This window comes from Penicillium solitum, assembly GCF_028829755.1.
Source record: "Penicillium solitum strain IBT 25940 chromosome Unknown utg000005l_segment0_segment0, whole genome shotgun sequence".
Lineage (NCBI taxonomy): Eukaryota > Fungi > Ascomycota > Eurotiomycetes > Eurotiales > Aspergillaceae > Penicillium > Penicillium solitum.
This window is the reverse complement of record NW_027072125.1, coordinates 1,419,339-1,436,975: the sequence shown is the minus strand read 5'-3', so window position 1 is coordinate 1,436,975 and position 17,637 is coordinate 1,419,339. Positions and strand designations below refer to the sequence as shown.

At 49.8% G+C, this 17,637-nt stretch overlaps 6 protein-coding genes across 6 annotated transcripts; 5 read left to right on the top strand and 1 right to left on the bottom strand.

Moving 5' to 3' along the window:
* Positions 1-18: 18 nt before the first annotated feature.
* N7455_008166 (ELYS family protein) lies at positions 19-1,251 on the bottom strand (the record flags this gene model as incomplete). The annotated part of the gene is made up of 3 exons (XM_040962444.2): positions 19-646; positions 704-933; positions 993-1,251. 3 exons carry the CDS (start codon positions 1,249-1,251, stop codon positions 107-109), a joined length of 1,029 nt encoding a protein of 342 aa, XP_040807113.2. The 3' UTR covers positions 19-106.
* A 145-nt stretch (positions 1,252-1,396) lies between these two features.
* Positions 1,397-5,920, top strand: smc4 (condensin subunit SMC4; the record flags this gene model as incomplete). The annotated part of the gene is made up of 4 exons (XM_040962442.2): positions 1,397-4,822; positions 4,877-5,629; positions 5,683-5,760; positions 5,814-5,920. The coding sequence occupies 4 exons, from the start codon at positions 1,397-1,399 to the stop codon at positions 5,907-5,909; spliced, it is 4,353 nt and encodes a 1,450-aa protein (XP_040807110.2). The 3' UTR covers positions 5,910-5,920.
* Positions 5,921-6,258: 338 nt separating this feature from the next.
* On the top strand, positions 6,259-6,865 carry N7455_008164 (uncharacterized protein; the record flags this gene model as incomplete). The annotated part of the gene is made up of 2 exons (XM_040962448.2): positions 6,259-6,532; positions 6,588-6,865. The coding sequence occupies 2 exons, from the start codon at positions 6,259-6,261 to the stop codon at positions 6,863-6,865; spliced, it is 552 nt and encodes a 183-aa protein (XP_040807111.2).
* A 1,661-nt stretch (positions 6,866-8,526) lies between these two features.
* On the top strand, positions 8,527-9,024 carry N7455_008163 (uncharacterized protein; the record flags this gene model as incomplete). Its single annotated transcript, XM_065605818.1, has 2 exons — positions 8,527-8,529; positions 8,662-9,024. 2 exons carry the CDS (start codon positions 8,527-8,529, stop codon positions 9,022-9,024), a joined length of 366 nt encoding a protein of 121 aa, XP_065460767.1.
* Positions 9,025-10,782: 1,758 nt separating this feature from the next.
* Positions 10,783-11,936, top strand: N7455_008162 (glycoside hydrolase family 16 protein; the record flags this gene model as incomplete). Its single annotated transcript, XM_040962449.2, has 2 exons — positions 10,783-11,582; positions 11,636-11,936. 2 exons carry the CDS (start codon positions 10,783-10,785, stop codon positions 11,934-11,936), a joined length of 1,101 nt encoding a protein of 366 aa, XP_040807116.1.
* Positions 11,937-13,221: 1,285 nt separating this feature from the next.
* On the top strand, positions 13,222-17,099 carry N7455_008161 (bifunctional cytochrome P450/NADPH--P450 reductase; the record flags this gene model as incomplete). Its single annotated transcript, XM_040962445.2, has 4 exons — positions 13,222-13,643; positions 13,721-13,966; positions 14,048-14,488; positions 14,548-17,099. Exons 1-4 carry the CDS (start codon positions 13,523-13,525, stop codon positions 17,097-17,099), a joined length of 3,360 nt encoding a protein of 1,119 aa, XP_040807112.2. The 5' UTR covers positions 13,222-13,522.
* Positions 17,100-17,637: the final 538 nt, after the last annotated feature.

Genomic DNA, 17,637 nt, shown 5'->3' with positions numbered 1-17,637 from the left:
ACAAGGCCATTTAAAACCATTAAAACCATTAGATCTGATTGCTATTTCAATTTTGAATAATCAATTAACATTGAATCCAGTATGGATCACTCGTTGGGTATATCATCTACGTGTGTCGTATGCTCCCCCGAAGGTCATCCCAATTCAACCCATCAACCTTTTTGCCACCCAAGGACTCAAGCTCCGGGTTGAGTTCACCAGTTCGGCCAGTTGCAAGGCGTCGCATCATCACAGTATCCTTAGCTCCAGGAAGGGTACTGGCGTTGCCCTGCAGTAAGACATGCTCAAACCACAGTTCCTCATCCTCGTCGAGCGGAAGACCGACGAGTTCCATCGCACGTCTGCTTCTGGTTTGACCAGGGGTAGCCCTGTGAACAAATTCCACCAACTGCTCAAAAAAGCTCTGACGGAGAGTATCGTCGTACTTGCGCGTGAAGTAGAATGCCTCCGTGACGTTGGATCGTGCGAGTGTGTCGAAGAAAGCTTTGCGGATCTTTGCGCTTGCAAGAGGAGGGGCCGCAGTGAGGTAGTATGCGATTGCGAGGCTGTCATCATGCTTGGGAAGTTTTGTGAGGGTAAGAACGTAGAGGATCTCATCCGGGAAGGTAGGAATGAGTGAGGGTTCAGCAAGATACTCGACGGCTCGCTATTAACCATGTAATTGTTAGAAGATGTCCGCCCGAAAATATCGTTCGCAACTCACTCTGAAATCGAGTCGATCCAAATGCCAAAGACCTTCAATGAAGAAACGGTACTTTTCTGGGAGGTGGCATTGTTGCGCAAACTGAGACGAAGCTTCCGGCGCAGTGCGACAGTCCTTGAGGATGTAATATATCAAGGACTGTTTGTGATGGATATCGAGTTCCGAAGAAACGATGTGATTGAACAGTGTTCGGAGATCTGAATTGGACTTGGGAGGATAGATCTTGGTCACTACAGAGAGGTGGTTGATTAGCACGAGGCTTCAAGCGCAGAGCTTCAAGTCACAATACCTCCTTGGATGCCGAGGAGTCCCAACAGTCGATCGGCAAAGAGCTGGTCCAACGAGCGCCGGCTTGACAGAATCTGGTCAAAAACCTTTGGCTCATATGAATATTTCTTATTAAATGAGAAGACTTGGTCGAAACTCTCCCATGGAGCCATGCTGGGCATACTGAGGGGAAGTGATAGGTTATGTGAACAATTCCCAAGCTGATCTCCATGAAGCTCCGCGGAGGAGTAATTACCGTACGGTAAATTACGGCGGGACATGGCGGTGAAGGGCTTGTTGTGGCAGAACAGCGGGCACTTTACCCGTTTGGGCACGAGGTAAACAACCCACTTTCAACCGACAAAACCTCCGTCAAAACATTATCGCCCCTCTCCATGCAGCAGACATCCCACTGATCTGCACAACATGGCTTCAGTCATCAAGGGCAGGGCTTCGCGCCGCTCTGCTCCCCGTCGGAGTTATGTCGTCGAGGATACATCTGAATCGGAGGACCCCGGAAATGTGACACCAACACCCGATCCGCACGATGACGATGATGAGGTGGAGGAGGATTACACCCCAGTCCCTAAGAAAGCAAAGAGGGGATCAAGCAAAAGAATGACACTAGACCCTGTGACGCCTTCTACTGTGCGCGCCGCCAGCAAGACCCAAGAAGCGACAACAGATGATTCCGATGCGATGGACACCGATGCAATGGATACGGACGCGATGGACACTGATGCGATGGACATCGACGACGAGAATGACGAGAATGACGAGGGAGTTAGTATGGCGTCGATGGAAGGCGATCCCGAATCTCCTTCTAGTAAAGCGGCGTTGAAAAGAAAAAGTATGGCTCATCCCCGCAAGAGTCACGGCTCAATCACACCCAAGCCGGCCCAGGGCTCACTTCCAACTCCAGAGCCATCCCAATCGCCAGAGCCTCAAGAAAGAGCGCACCGAGCAAGCGTGCCACCTTTGTCCGACATCACCGAATCCGCCGTGAATCAGTCGCCATCAAAACAATTGGAAGAGCCCAAATCTCAGATTTCCATCATAAACCCGAACTCGACAGTCTTGGAGAGGCCGATGGACATTGTGGCCAAGTCCAGAACGCAGGCCCCTCAAGCGTCAGAGGAGCCTGCTGCGCCTAAGCCCCGAATGATTATTGAGAACCTTATTCTGACAAACTTCAAGAGTTACGCCGGCCAGCAGATTGTTGGTCCATTCCACGCCTCCTTTTCGTCTGTCGTTGGACCGAACGGCTCCGGAAAGTCCAACGTGATTGACTCGCTCCTATTCGTGTTTGGCTTCCGCGCCAGCAAGATGCGACAGGGCAAAATCTCCGCGCTGATCCATAACTCTGCTCAGTACCCCAACCTTGCCTTTTGTGAAGTCGAGGTTCATTTCTCACAAGTCCTCGATTTGCCCGATGGTGGCCAGGAAGTGGTCCCAGATTCCCAACTAATTGTTTCGCGACGAGCGTTCAAGAATAACACCAGCAAATACTACATGAACAAAAAGGAGACCAATTTCACCGCTGTGACGACCTTCCTCCGTGATCGTGGAATTGATCTTGACCACAAGCGATTCCTGATTTTGCAGGGTGAGGTCGAGTCGATCGCTCAGATGAAGCCAAAAGCATCCAACGAACACGACGAAGGCCTGTTGGAATATTTGGAAGATATCATCGGAACCTCCAAGTACAAAACACCTATCGATGAAGCGGCAACCGAGCTCGAAGGTCTCAACGATATATGCGTGGAAAAGAACAACCGTGTCCAGCACGTGGAGAAGGAGAAGGCGGCCTTGGTGGATAAGAAAGACAAAGCTCTGGCTTACATCCGCGAGGAGAACGAATTGGCACAAAAACAATCGGCCCTCTACCAGATCTACATTGATGAGTGCGCCGATAATGTTCGTGTTACTGAAGAGGCCATTCTCCAAATGCAGGAGCTTCTAAACATGGAACTCGAGAAACACGAGGGAAATGAATCCGGCATCAAAGAACTCGAGAAAGCCTACAAAAAGGGGGTTCGTCATTACGAGTCGATAGAGAAGGAGACTCAAAGCTTACTCAAGGAGATGGCCAAGTACGACAAGGAGTCTGTTAAGTTTGAGGAGAAGAAGAAATTCTTGCTTGGCAAACAAAAGAAGCTAGAGAAAGCCATGCAGACCAGCCGTCTTGCTGCTTCTGAATGCCAGAGCTTGGTCGAGAAGTTTACCTACGACATTGAAAAGAAGACCGCCGAAACCACTCAATTCGAGAAGGAGATGGTGACAGAAGAGAAGGAACTGAACTCAATTCGTGAGGGGCTCAAAGGGAAGACGCAAGGCCTATCTGATCAGATTGCCGAGAAGCAGAAGTCACTAGAGCCATGGAATGCGAAAATCAACGAGAAACAGTCCGCAGTCGCAGTTGCTCAGAGTGAGCTGGATATCTTGCGCGAGCGTGGTAATGCTGGTGCGGTCCTCCTCGAAGAGGCACAGGGCAAGATTGTTACAATCGAAGAAAGTCTACAAGCCAAGCAAAACGATCTCGAAGAGCGACAAGCCCAGAAAGAGACCTTGGAGTCTGAAGTGGAGAAGCTCAAACATGACTTGAAGAAATACGCTGGCCGTGAGCCCGAGGTTCGTTCGCATGTCTCAAGTGCCCGCCAGAAAGCAGACGAGGCACGAGTCAGTCTTGCAAGCACACAAAACCGCGGAAGTGTCTTGACTGGGTTGATGCGCCTCAAGGAGTCTGGCCGTATCGATGGTTTCCATGGCCGACTTGGTAACCTGGGAACAATTGACGAGAAGTATGATGTCGCCATTTCTACAGCTTGCCCTGCTCTCGACAACATGGTGGTGGAAACTGTCGAAGTCGGCCAACAATGCATCGACTATTTACGCAAGAACAACCTTGGACGAGCGAACTTCATTCTTCTTGACCGCCTCCCCCGTCGTGACATGTCAACAATCTATACACCTGAAAGCGTTCCTCGTCTCTTTGATCTCGTTAAGCCGAAGGATCCCATGTTTGCCCCAGCTTTCTACAGCGTGATGCAAAACACGTTAGTTGCGAAGGACTTGGAGCAGGCGAATCGAATTGCCTATGGTGCTCGTCGTTGGCGAGTGGTGACGGAAGATGGTCAGTTGATTGATGTGTCCGGAACAATGAGCGGTGGTGGCACCCGTGTCGCCCGAGGCGGTATGTCCTCAAAGCAAGTCGCAGACACCACAAAGGAGCAGGTGTCTCGCCTGGAATCAGATCTTGAGGATCTGGAAAGGAAATTCCAGGCTTTCCAGGAGAAGCAGCGTCATGTGGAAGCTCAGATGAAGGAAAGATCAGAGGAAATCCCACGCTTGGAGACTAAGATCCAAAAGATCATGATCGAGATCGACAGCACCAAGCGCAGTCTTGCTGATGCCCAGCGACGCGTAAAGGAGCTGGGCGCACAGCACCAGCCCTCTGATTCGGACGAAGGCCAAATTGCTGCACTCGAGAAACAGATAGCCAAAGCCCAAAGGGAGATCGCTAAACTTAACGACGAGAAGAGCGGCATCGAGGAAGAGATCCAGACTTTGCAGAGCACGATCATGGAGGTCGGTGGTGTTCGCCTTCGCGGCCAAAAGGCGAAGGTGGATGGCTTGAAAGAGCAGATTGGCATGCTTGCCGAGGAGATTTCAAACGCGGAGGGGCAGCTGTCCAAGAACGAAAAACTCATCAAGAAGCACACCAAAGCCCGCGATGTTTCAGAGCAGGAGATTGCCCAGATTACCGACGAGTTGGAGAAACTAGAAGAAGATGTTGCCAACCAGACCAATGAATCTGCCGACTGGAGACAGAAGGCTGATGAAGCCCAGGAGGTAACTTATCCAAGATCCTCGAGTATACTGAATTTACATGCTGACCATCCTTAGGCTTTGGAATCTAAGAAGGGCGAGCTAAAGGCCATGAAAGAGGAGCTTGACGCAAAGGTGGCTGAGCTCAATGAGACGAGAGCTGCTGAGATCGAGATGCGCAACAAACTGGAAGAGAACCAGAAGGCCTTGGCCGAGAACCAAAAGCGCAGTCGTTACTGGGAGGAGAAGCTTTCAAAGCTGACCGTCCAGAACATCAGCGATATCGGTGAAGAGCAAGAGCCCACAGAGCTTCAGATGTACACCAAGGATGAGCTAGAGGCTATGAATAAAGATTCTCTAAAAGCCGTCATTGCTGCTTTGGAGGAGAAGGTTCAAAATGCCTCTATCGATTTGTCAGTCATCGAGGAGTACCGTCGTCGAGCCGCCGAGCACGAATCGCGCTCAGCGGATCTGACCACCGCTTTAACATCACGAGACGGTGCCAAAGCACGCCTGGACGGCCTTCGATCCTCTCGCTTGAATGGGTTCATGGAAGGATTCGGCATTATCTCGTTGCGCCTCAAAGAAATGTACCAGATGATCACCATGGGCGGTAATGCCGAGTTGGAGCTCGTTGACTCGTTGGACCCCTTCTCGGAAGGAATCTTGTTCTCGGTCATGCCTCCCAAGAAGAGCTGGAAGAACATTGGTAACCTGTCTGGTGGAGAGAAGACTCTGTCCAGTTTGGCGCTGGTCTTCGCTCTTCACCACTACAAGCCTACTCCGCTCTATGTCATGGACGAGATTGATGCCGCCCTGGATTTCCGAAACGTAAGTTGGTCTTATATGACTTGACAGACACGTGTGCTAACTTCCCTTTTAAGGTTTCCATTGTCGCCTCGTACATCAAGGAGCGAACAAAGAATGCCCAATTCATCGTCATTTCATTGAGAAACAACATGGTAGGTGCCGTTGATTTTCGCTTCCAAGTTGACATATCTAACATATTCTCTAGTTCGAGCTTGCTGCCCGACTTGTGGGTGTCTATAAGGTCAACCACATGACCAAGAGTGTGACGATCGAGAACCGGGATTATATTACGGGTCGATAATGACTGAAAACGACCGTGTTGTGGTTCTAGACTTTCAGGCTCTTACCTGAGTGAGTAGGGTTGTATGCTGCTGTTTTCAATGATATCATGGGTCGGGGAGTTTTGGACATCTTTCCTTTTACAATCATGCTCGTGCACTTTAAAAATGAGAACTTGAGTCATGTTTACATATATATTTCCCTTCTTTATTGGTGTTATATCACTGGAATGGTATTCACATAAATCAAACAACCTACATATATCTACCTCCAGTGCATTCAATACAAGTCGCCGTGACATAGGATGACATCGGACTAGCCAAAAACGGCATAACATTGGCCGCATCGTCAATAGTGCCTGGCTGTCCAAGATGTATATCCGATGCATCCTTAAACTTGCGCGCATTCGCAGGGATACCCGTGATGATTTTCTGCCCAGCAAGGATAACCCTCTCCTCTGTGGGCGGCTTGGTCAACCGCGTGTCCCAGGCTCGGGGGATGATCTCGTCGTTTTTACTCACAGCACCGACATCGCTAAATTCGTTGTTTCGAGCTTAGACCTTCCAAAATGGCAGGAGGAAAGTTATATTCTGGGAGAGAAATTCACATGGCATGAGTTTATCAAACTGGCGGAGGATGCAAAAGGTATATAAAACGCTCTCTTTCGGCCTTAGAATATCTGCTGACGGGTCCATATTAGGATCCAAGTTTAACGTGGTACATGACTTTGAGGCGGACTTAAGGGCTGGAAGAGTTTCGATGCTGCCTAGTTACACCAAAATGCTCCAACTTCCTGAGGCTGATATTCAAGCTCTGCTCTCCACTGCTGGAATGTGGTTTGTGGATAAAGAGCTTGATTTGAATCCTCAACATGCGTTGAACAAGGATTTTCCAGAAATAAAACCGATGAAGGTGAAGGATTTCTTGGAATCGTCTTGGAAGGACACTGACGCAACTGGGTCAGAGGTTAAGATGTAACAGGATATCAATTGAAAATTAGTTAATATCGGCTTTTTATCTGGATACTCCCAAACTATCTCCCAGCTGTAATTTCGGATGCCTCGTTTCAATGGTTTTTAACCCTGCCCTCGGCATTGAATTTCATTCCCGGCTCTCCACGTAGAGGTTTCATTTGTATCGAACAATGATGGAGGTCCAATTAAGCTAGTTGGTATTTGTGGATCACAGGAAATATAGAGTCAGCACTCATAGTACTCTTATGTCTTTTAAAGTAATCGGCCTCATTTTATCCGAGAAATACCATGGTAAATCCCTACCTAACAACTTGAGACCTCTGATATATATTTCTACTCGCACAATACATAGACCAAGGGGCAGGGATTTGGAACCAAGGTTTCAGCTATGCATGAAAGGGGCAGAACCTATGCAAGGCTTAATTTTAGCCAAAATCCGAACGACGAGGCAGACTTTTTGCCTGCTTTTTGTTTATCCGCATAGATCGTCATCCAAGTTTCCCCCTGCTTGCTTAGGGCTACTAATTTTGGGACTTCCAATCAAGCTATAGAATCCCCTAGCATGTCTTCAAATGTAGCATTTCCTCAGACCCTTGCCGATCAATCTTATCTTTACAACTACAACTACAACCACAATATATCTTTTCTACTATGTAAACCCTTGCTAACAACTCATTTGCATGCACAATTTCAAGGATATCCCTTATGAAGTACGGAATCTCAGGAAACAACGTACTGTATGTAGAGTGTCAAAATAAATAGCGAACGGCGAGAAAAAAACCGGTTCGAACACGATGATGTTATGACGAATGGTGGCACGATTGCATGTGAGCCTGGAAGAATACGAAGGCATGGGAGACTAGGGAGGTCCCGCCTTCTCCGGGACACGTGCAGTTGGACAAGGATTGGTCTTTAGATGTATTATGTTGTAGAGTAGGCTAGATAATGTTTCACGCTTGAGTCTGTTCAAGCCGAGCCGCAATTTTATCACCTGCGATCACCACATTCAAACATACTACCAAGGTAACTCATTTAGTCTTATTTAGTCTCTCGGGCGTTTTCTGGGCATTTATCCACCACATGGCCCGAGTCGCCCGTTGCATTTATCCCCCGCTTATCATGTTAGCAAGACTTTTCATGTGTGACATGCATACCTAGGCAAATGCATGTGGGTTTGCTGCAAGGCTTGGTACCCCGTACAATCGGCGCAATATCCCGAATTGACAGAATCCAACCTAGAATTACGAGGAGAATAAGAGTAAGCAGCCAATAATGGCGCTAGACAAGGATTACTGGATCTAAATTCCAAGTTTGTGGTGTGCGAAAGGGAAGATCGCTGCTCTTTCAGGCCGCCAAGACTGGGGTCCCCTTGACGTCAGAAGCGGGATGAGAGGAGGTTGGGGTGCGCAATCGAGAGGGGAATTGTGAGACTGGATTCCGGTTTTAATAAGACCTGAGGCTCTGGCTATGAACAGTTTTTGTTTCCATCTTTTGTCATCTGTTGTGTGGGTGATTTTGTCTCAATTATCTATACCAACACTTTTTTTTTGGTGCTGGAGTCAAGATCGCATCAAGACCCACTGTTCTGCATACAATCGCCAGCCACCAGAGACTGAGAAAATCAGTTCCCCGATATCAGAACAAAAGCATTGACACCCTGCAGTTATGGTAAGTGTATTTCCTTGGACGCTGCTGGAGTCCTCTTCCGTGGCTCACCCAAGCAACCCCACGCGGGCCGCACAAAGAACCACGGATCGCATACTCTAGAACTCATAAAAGCTAACATTTTCACTTGCCCAGGCCCCTATAAATTCCATCCTCGAGCGCCGACAGTCAAGCGGCGAGAGCTGCCCAAGCACAATCAGCGGCGGTGGGATTGCGGGTATCGTTATCGGTTCGATCGCAGGGACCCTCCTCATCCTCTGGCTGTGGCGAATATTCCGACTTCCCGGAGCGTGGAGCGGCGGCGATACATCTGACGTCGGCTACCGGGCTCCAGTTACTCGCAGCAGCACGAGTAGTCGCGGACGGCGACATCGCCGTCGTCCGTCCGGAACATACGTCGATTATGTCGAGAAGCCGACTACTGTACGTAGCGCGCGCCGATATAGGGATCGCGATGATTTGCGCCGGCCGGCTAAGGTTTATATGACGGAGCCGTGAATCATGGTGGGGATTATACATAAGACATGTAAAATGACTGGAGTGGGTTAATTGGTCATTTGGCCATTGGTCTCGAACATATCAATTGGCACGGGCGTTTGCTATTTTTGGTTTCATAATTTCTCGCGGAAATGGGTGAGCCAGGGATGGAGCCAAGTTATTATGAGACATGACATACGGAGTACATATGACTGCGAGCTTTTATGATTTGATGAGAAATAAATTCTTGAACTGGATTACCTGGTCTGTGCGTGTGATGCTTCCTTTGTTTTGAATTGAGAATCAGATCTGGACGCCAACCCCCTGAGTTTGGATCCCATCGCACGGTTAAGAACAATCTGGTTGAGTCCCCCACATGCACACTGCACATGTGGCTGGATGTTTACTCAATCCAGTTGAACAAGTTGTTGACGGGTACCTGAGTGGTGAGGGACTGCATTCCTTGGCCTGGGCCAGCAGGACTTGGCTGTGTGTCACCACCGAGTACGGAGCAGTGGCGTTCGATCGATCAGAATTATCGAAGTCACCCTAATAGAACTCCGAGCCGGAAAGTCGAGTCCACCCAAGGGCGATCGCACGAGAACGAGAACGCCGCACCCATCATTTTGTTTGTTTTTGACGAATAAGAGGACAGAGAAGTATAGTTTATTAAGCTAATATCGTCCGTTAGATGGGAAAGTGCATTAATGAGCGGGTGCGCAAGCAGGTAAGACAGGGGAAAGGGCCCACAGGGGAGAAGAAGAGAAAGAGAAAAACAAGAAAAACACATTGACTGGGGGGGGGGGGGGTGGACTTGGCATCTTGGTGGGTTTGTTCCTCGACCCCCTGAGCGGAGTGTTCCTAAAAATTTAGTTTGGTATGATTCAAGGAACTGGAGGAACTTGTTATTGCTGCCTAGTTGTTATGATTTTCAAATTGTTGTGTTTAAGGGGTAGATGCATAATGATCTGACGGAGTGGAATCTTGGACTTATTACCCCGTGGCCATTGTTATCAATTGGGCTCTGATCTTCATTGCAGGCGTGATTCTCCTCGAATGGTCTCTCTAGACATGCAATAAACAACCAGTTTAATCCTGGATTTGAGTCAAGGGATGTCAGTAGATAAGATGAAGAACAACATACATATGTAGTGTTTGGTCTCGGATATGAAACTGTTGTAGAGTGTAGAGTATTTGTGTATTCTTATTCTACCTAGGTACCTGGCAACCCTGTTCGATCCTTATCAGGGTTCTTGGCGATCATCCAATCGGTGGGTAAGCCGTAGCCAATCAGGACCACCCGCCTAAAAGTAGCTTTGGCGGGAAACACCGGGCGAACCCAAAGGGGTTAAGCCTTGCGCACAGGGCCCTTGGGAGATAGCTTAATGAGGTTAGTGAGATACGCCACAACGGAGTCGCCTAAGCCCGGTTTGGCTAGCAAACTTGACCATAATCTCTGCAGGTTTTCCCCTTACGCTCGATGGAGTACAACGGTGCACAGAAAAATAATGAGACCCAAAACACCACTAGCCCATAATGCAAGTCCACTTTGCGTCTAAATTGGACCGTCGTGGCTGATTTCCCCCCCCCGTTTTCTTGATGTTCCCTTCTTCAACACACTCTTAGGATATTGCTGCTGGCAGACTGCCTTCCACTCATTACCGTGCACTCGCACATCCACTCTTTATCGAATTTCGAGTACTCTCGAGTCCATTCCTTTCTTTTTTTGACGGTCCGAAAGCAGCACCCTGAGCAATCGTTTATATAGATCAGCCCACCATGTTTTTCTCTCGCATTGCCGTTCTAGCAGCTTTGGCTAGCTACGCTACGGCTCAAACCTCGAGCGATTGTGACCCAACGAAGAAGTCATGCCCTGCGGATCCCGCCCTCGGCACCGAATATACATGGAACTTCAACACGACCTTGGACGACAAGGTCTGGAATATGGCCACCGGAACCTACGATTACGATGACGATGGAGCCAAGTTTACCCTCTCAAAGGAGGGAGAGTCCACCCTTCTACAATCCAACTTCTACATTTTCTTCGGTGTTGTCGAAGCTCATGTCAAGATGGCCAAGGGCGGCGGTCTGGTCAGCAGTGTGGTCTTGGAGTCCGACGATCTGGATGAGATCGATTGGGAGTGGGTGGGATACAACACTAGTGAAGTGCAGTCCAACTTCTTTGGCAAGGGTAACGATACCACCTTCGATCGCGGTGGAAAGCACCACGTCGCGAACGCAGACACCGAGTTCCACAACTACACCACATACTGGGACCAGGATAAACTTCAGTGGTGGATTGACGGCGAGATGGTTCGCGAACTCATGTACTCCGAGAAGTCAACCTTGTTCGGCGAAAACTACCCGCAGACCCCCTGCCGTGTCCAATTCAGTCTCTGGCCTGCTGGTCAGAAAAAGGCGGCACAGGGTACTATCGAGTGGGCTGGTGGCCTTGTCGACTGGGATGCTGCCCCTTTTAGTATGACCCTTGGCAAGCTGCGCGTTAAGGATTTCCACTCTGGCAAGGAGTACAGCTACGGGGACCACTCGGGTTCCTGGCAGAGCATCAAAGTGGAGGAGTAAGTGTGCCCAGACTAGAATAACCCAGGCTATAACTAATGTGACCTAACAGTGGAAACTCGACCGTACTGGAGGAACTAAACAAGCCGGCGGAGAAGTCCCTTTCGGAGAAATGGGATGATCTCGGCGAGGGAGCCCACATTGGAGTCTACGTTGGCGCTGCCGCCGCCGGTGCTCTTTGTATCGGAGCCTTCGTATTCTTCTGCCTGCGCCAGCGCCGCAAGGGCCGTCTCGAGAATGCGTTGGGCAACGCCCCGGTTCCTCTTAACCGTGATGAGATGCAGAACTTCCAGAAGGACTGGAGGCAGAGCGAGTGGAAGCAGAACGGTGGTTACCAGCAGGTTAACAACTAGCCTGCTTGTCAACTACAGACACTCGTAACCCCACGAACTTGTTCTTGGACCTCTATAATGAATAGTTCCGTGATTCTTTTTCCTTTCGTTTCGCGCCGTGCCCGGTATTACAGATTGCTTCTATGACGACATTGATTTTGCGCATCTGTGATGGCCGACGGAGTCGGAATAATGTACCTTTTCCTTTCGTCCCGCCTTACCGGCTTACCGTCATTTTTTTCTACTGTGTTATGTTGCCTCTGTCTCGTGTATACGCAGAGCCACTCGCTCCGATCACCCGTTCTGTTGATATCCCCTTTTTGATCCTCGGATCACACTTCCCTTCGTTGGCGTTGTCTAGGTCGCCTTTTGCCTCGTTTGCAATTTGCTTCTCAACACATCTATGTAAATATATTACCCTATCAAACGAGGTTTCTTTCAATCCTTTTTACTTCGTTATCTTAGTAGGAAATTCTCCGACCAACGTCTGCCTACCTATGGTGCATCTTACCTTCCCGCGACAACCCATCCGATATTTGACCATATCAGGGGTGTTTAGACCTTTGAATATTTGTGATTTCTTTTTGAAGCCACTCGATGCCCACCTCGTAACCTTGGCATGCAGCCCGTATCACAAATAGTGTATCTGTATCGCACGTGTCTTATGCGCCTCGGGGGATATGGGCAATGAATTGTGCAACGCGGGACTTTGGTCGTATAGATCAGGTTAAAAAAAACATCTTATACAACCTAATATTTTGGCGGCAGTAATACCCAGTAGGATTCAAGTTCCTTGGCAAAGGTCGGCCTCGGTAGGGGATTTTCTCATGCAGGATGGTCTCACCAAGTTACACATTCTCGAGGGAGGTCAGTTGTATAAATAAACACGTCGTCATGTTATAGTCCAAACGTGACCTAGCAATCGGAGTCGGCGCGTCTATGGACCGGCCCTAGTTAAAGTACCTATTGCCCAAGAGGGATATTTCTGCGAGGTGGATCTGGGGCTGTGGATATAGTGGATATATTTGTGCCGAGGTTCCTTTACAGGATGCCTTATAGGATGCCTTATCGGCGGGATTCGGGTGAAATCCGACCGGCCGTAGAATTAAAAATTGTGCCTGAGGAGATCTCGGCATGGCCGATTGATACACGACGATCATGATTGGACTTGAATGGATATTTTGTAGTGGAACCGAGTATTCCAACACAGCCCTGTAGATGAAACAAATGAAATAAGCCAAGTTATGTAATTTGTGCAGTTATAAGATAGCTGTTATGATTACACTTATACACTTAATAAAAAAAAAAAAACGGAACCGAGGCTTATTAGTCGGTGAGGTCACCATTTTCTTTAAATAAACCATTGACTCTCCCTACTTCATCTTTTAATATTCCAACCCTAGTCCCAAGGTACATTTTGATATATTATACAACAGTCGTTGACCAGGATTACGACGACACCGGGTTTAGTGGGACAAATCCTTGTAACCCCGCCTTCCAAGGTTTACTATCCTACATTCTTGAGCATCCCACTTTGTGATCCACACAAATTCAACAATCATTCAAATTGATCCAACTTCTCAAGTGCAAGGCGGAAATCATACGCCATGGCCGAGACCAAACAGGTCCCAATTCCGGGCCCCAAGGGCGTCCCGTTCCTGGGAAACATCTACGACATTGAGCCAGAGGTGCCCGTGAACAGCTTCGAGCGGATGGCCGATAGCTATGGTATGGATCTGAACCTGCACGACCGGGAGTGTTTATTGCGAACCAGAGGACTAATTTCTGTGTTCATCACTTTTCAGGCCCAATCTTTCGATTGACCACCTTTGGCAGACCACGAGTCTTTATCAGCTCCCACGAGCTGGTAGATGAAGTCTGCAATGAGGAACGCTTCGGCAAAATGGTCTCTGCTGGTCTGGCTGAGATCCGCAATGGTGTTCACGACGGTCTCTTCACCGCGAACTATCCCGGCGAAGAGAACTGGGCTATTGCACACCGCGTTCTTGTCCCTGCGTTCGGGCCGCTCATGATTCGCGGCATGTTTGATGGTGGGTGTCCATTTCCTATTGGTTTTGAGACCTATGGGCCATCGAATTAGAGGAACGGTTTTGGCTAATTTCTGGACTTAGAAATGTATGATATTGCAACTCAACTGGTTATGAAATGGGCTCGGGTTGGCCCTACAGTTCCTATCCAGGTTACGGATGACTTCACTCGCTTGACGCTGGATACCATTGCTCTTTGCGCTATGGGCACTCGATTCAACTCGTTCTATCATGATGAGATGCACCCATTCGTCGAGGCAATGGTTGGTTTGCTAGCTGGGTCTGGAAACCGGGCTCTTCGGCCTGCTTTGTTCAACAGCTTGCCCACTGCGGAAAACAACAAGTACTGGAGTGATATCGAGTATCTGCGGAACCTAGCCCGGGAATTAGTGGATTCGCGGAAGGAGAACCCCGTCGAGAAGAAGGATCTCCTCAATGCGCTGATCCTTGGTCGCGACCCGCAGACTGGCCGGGGTATGACAGATGACTCAATTGTAGACAACATGATCACATTCCTCATCGCTGGTAAGTGAACAAGTCCTGCAACGAGTGCATTATCTCGGACCTAACTTGGAAATGTATAGGACACGAGACCACATCCGGCATGTTGTCATTCCTGTTCTACTATCTTCTTAAGAGCCCGAGCGCATACAAGAAGGCCCAAGAGGAAGTCGACCAAGTGATTGGCAAACGCAAGATCACCGTCGATGACATGTCCAAGCTGCCATACATTACCGCTGTGATGCGCGAGACGCTGCGTCTGAAGCCAACAGCACCGATGATTGCCTTGCACCCCCACCCCACTAAGAATCACGAGGATCCTGTTACACTTGGAGGTGGCAAATATGTGCTTCACAAGGACGAGACCATTGCGCTCATGCTTACGAAAATGCACCGCGACCCCAAGGTCTATGGCCCCGATGCCGATGAGTTCAAGCCAGAGCGCATGCTAGATGAAAACTTCGAGAAGCTGCCCAAGAACGCCTGGAAGCCATTTGGAAATGGTATGCGAGGCTGTATTGGACGGCCCTTCGCGTGGCAGGAGGCTCTCCTGGTTGTTGCGATTTTGTTGCAGAACTTCAACTTCCAGATGGACAACCCCAGCTACGACCTCCGCATTAAGCAGACACTTACCATCAAGCCTAAGGACTTCCACATGAAGGCTACACTGAGAGATGGCCTCGACCCCACGCAGCTCAGCACTACACTCAGTGGATCTGCTGTTGCGCCCACAGAGACTGGCGCTGGCAGCCGGGATCGTAAACCTAAGGTCGCACCCGTGGATGGCAAGCTGAAGCCAATGCACGTGTTCTATGGCAGTAACACGGGAACTTGTGAGGCATTCGCCCGCAGGCTTGCCGATGACGCCACTGCGTACGGATACGCTGCGCAGACAAGTTCTTTGGATTCAGCGATGCAGAATATCCCTAAGAACGACCCCGTAGTCTTTATCTCGGCTTCTTACGAGGGACAACCCCCAGACAACGCGGCTCACTTCTACGAGTGGCTCAGTGGGCTGAAGGACAACGAGTTGGATGGTGTCAACTACGCAGTGTTCGGCTGTGGCCATCATGATTGGTCGTCCACCTTCTACCGTGTCCCCAAGGTTATCGACGAACTAGCCAAGAACAATGGAGCTAACAAGCTCTGCGATATTGGTCTTGCTGACGCAGCAAACTCAGACATGTTCACCGATTTCGATGGCTGGGGTGAGACCTCATTCTGGCCGGCCGTGATGGCTAAGTTCGGTGGTGCTAGCCCTGATACTGCTGCCAAGCCGAAGTCTTCATTGCAGGTCGAAGTGAGCTCGGGTATGCGCGCATCCACTTTGGGTCTGCAGCTCGAAGAAGGCTTCGTCATTGAGAACCAGCTCCTTACGCCACCCGGAGCCCCAGCCAAACGAGTTGTTAAGTTCAAGCTGCCATCGGACATGACTTACCAATGCGGTGATTACCTTGCAGTGCTCCCCGTGAACCCAAGCTCAGTGGTCCGTCGCGCGATCCGCCGCTTCGACCTCCCCTGGGACGCTGTAATCAAAGTCCAGAAGCCTTCAGGCTCAACAGCCTCCCCCTCGATCCCCATCGACACACCAATCTCAGCCTTCGAGCTCCTATCCACCTACATCGAGCTATCCCAGCCCGCCTCAAAGCGCGATCTCAACGTCCTAGCCGACGCCGCCATCTCAGACGCAGAACTCCAAGCCGAACTACGCTACCTCGCCTCCAGCCCCAGCCGCTTCACGGAAGAAATCGTCAAGAAGCGCGTCAGCCCACTGGATCTCCTAACCCGCTACCCCGAAATCAAGCTCCCTATCGGCGATTTCCTCGCAATGCTCCCACCCATGCGCGTGCGCCAATACTCCATCTCCTCATCACCACTGGTCGATCCCTCCGAATGCTCGATAACCTTCACTGTCCTCAGCGCTCCGGCACTCGCCAACGCCACCCCCGAAGGCAGCGAAAGTATCGAGCAATACCTGGGCGTCGCATCAAACTACCTCTCCGAGCTCCAAGCCGGCGAACGCGCACACATCACCGTCCGCCCCTCACACTCCGGCTTCAAGCCACCAGTGGATCTCGAAACACCGATGATCATGGCCTGCGCAGGTAGCGGTCTCGCACCCTTCCGCGGTTTCGTCATGGAGCGCGCAGAGAAAATCCGCGGCCGTCGCAGCTCACCCGACTCCGATGAGCTACATGACAACGAGGCTGTCAAGCCTGCCAAGGCAATCCTGTACATTGGCTGCCGCACCCAGGGCCAGGACGATATCCACGCCGCTGAACTTGCAGAGTGGGCTGCGCTGGGCGCTGTCGATGTTCGCTGGGCGTATAGTCGGCCCGCCGATGGAAGCAAGGGACAGCATGTTCAGGATCTCATGCTTGAGGACCGCGAAGAGCTGGTGAAGCTGTTCGATGAAGGTGCGAATATCTATGTTTGCGGTAGTACCGGTGTTGGTGCTGGTATTCGCGAGGCTTGTAAACAGATGTATCTCGAGAAGCGTCGTGCCAGGCACGCTGAGCTTAAGGAGAAGGGTGAGACTCCGCCTGGTGCTGAGCTTGACGAGGATCAGGCTGCTGAGCAGTTCTTTGATAATTTGAGGACGAAGGAGCGGTATGCTACCGATGTGTTTACTTAGTTTAGCGGGTTTTTGGATATTCAATTTGAATCTGTTTGTATTATCATTGTTCATAACACATGAAATCTAAGCACCTGTGATATTCTTTGGGGTCTGAACTCGAGTGCTCTCGGTCCGCACACAGGATGTAGAGTAAATAGGTAACCTTGGAATGCGATGGATTGGCCCTTCGGCCCGATCTTAATCGGAGTCGAGGCGGCGAAACGGCTCCGATTCCCGAGCTTAAAATGGGGTTCTAAGCGATCGTGTCGGAGGCTATGCTCCGACGGACCTTGTGATGTCCGATCGCTTTCACTTGCCCAACTTGGATGCTGACGGTTTTAAGCAAAACAGAAATCATGGTTATATTTTGGTGAGGCCCATATAACTAGCAAAGGACAGACAAACAAGATGTAATTCTCCTCTATCATTCACGGTCATCGCTCAGGCCAAAATAAGGCACCCAGGCATTAAAATCAGACATCCGGCATTGAGAGCTATACTCCGTCGTAAATGACCGCACTGACAATTTAAAATGACCTGCGCAATCTTGAAGGAT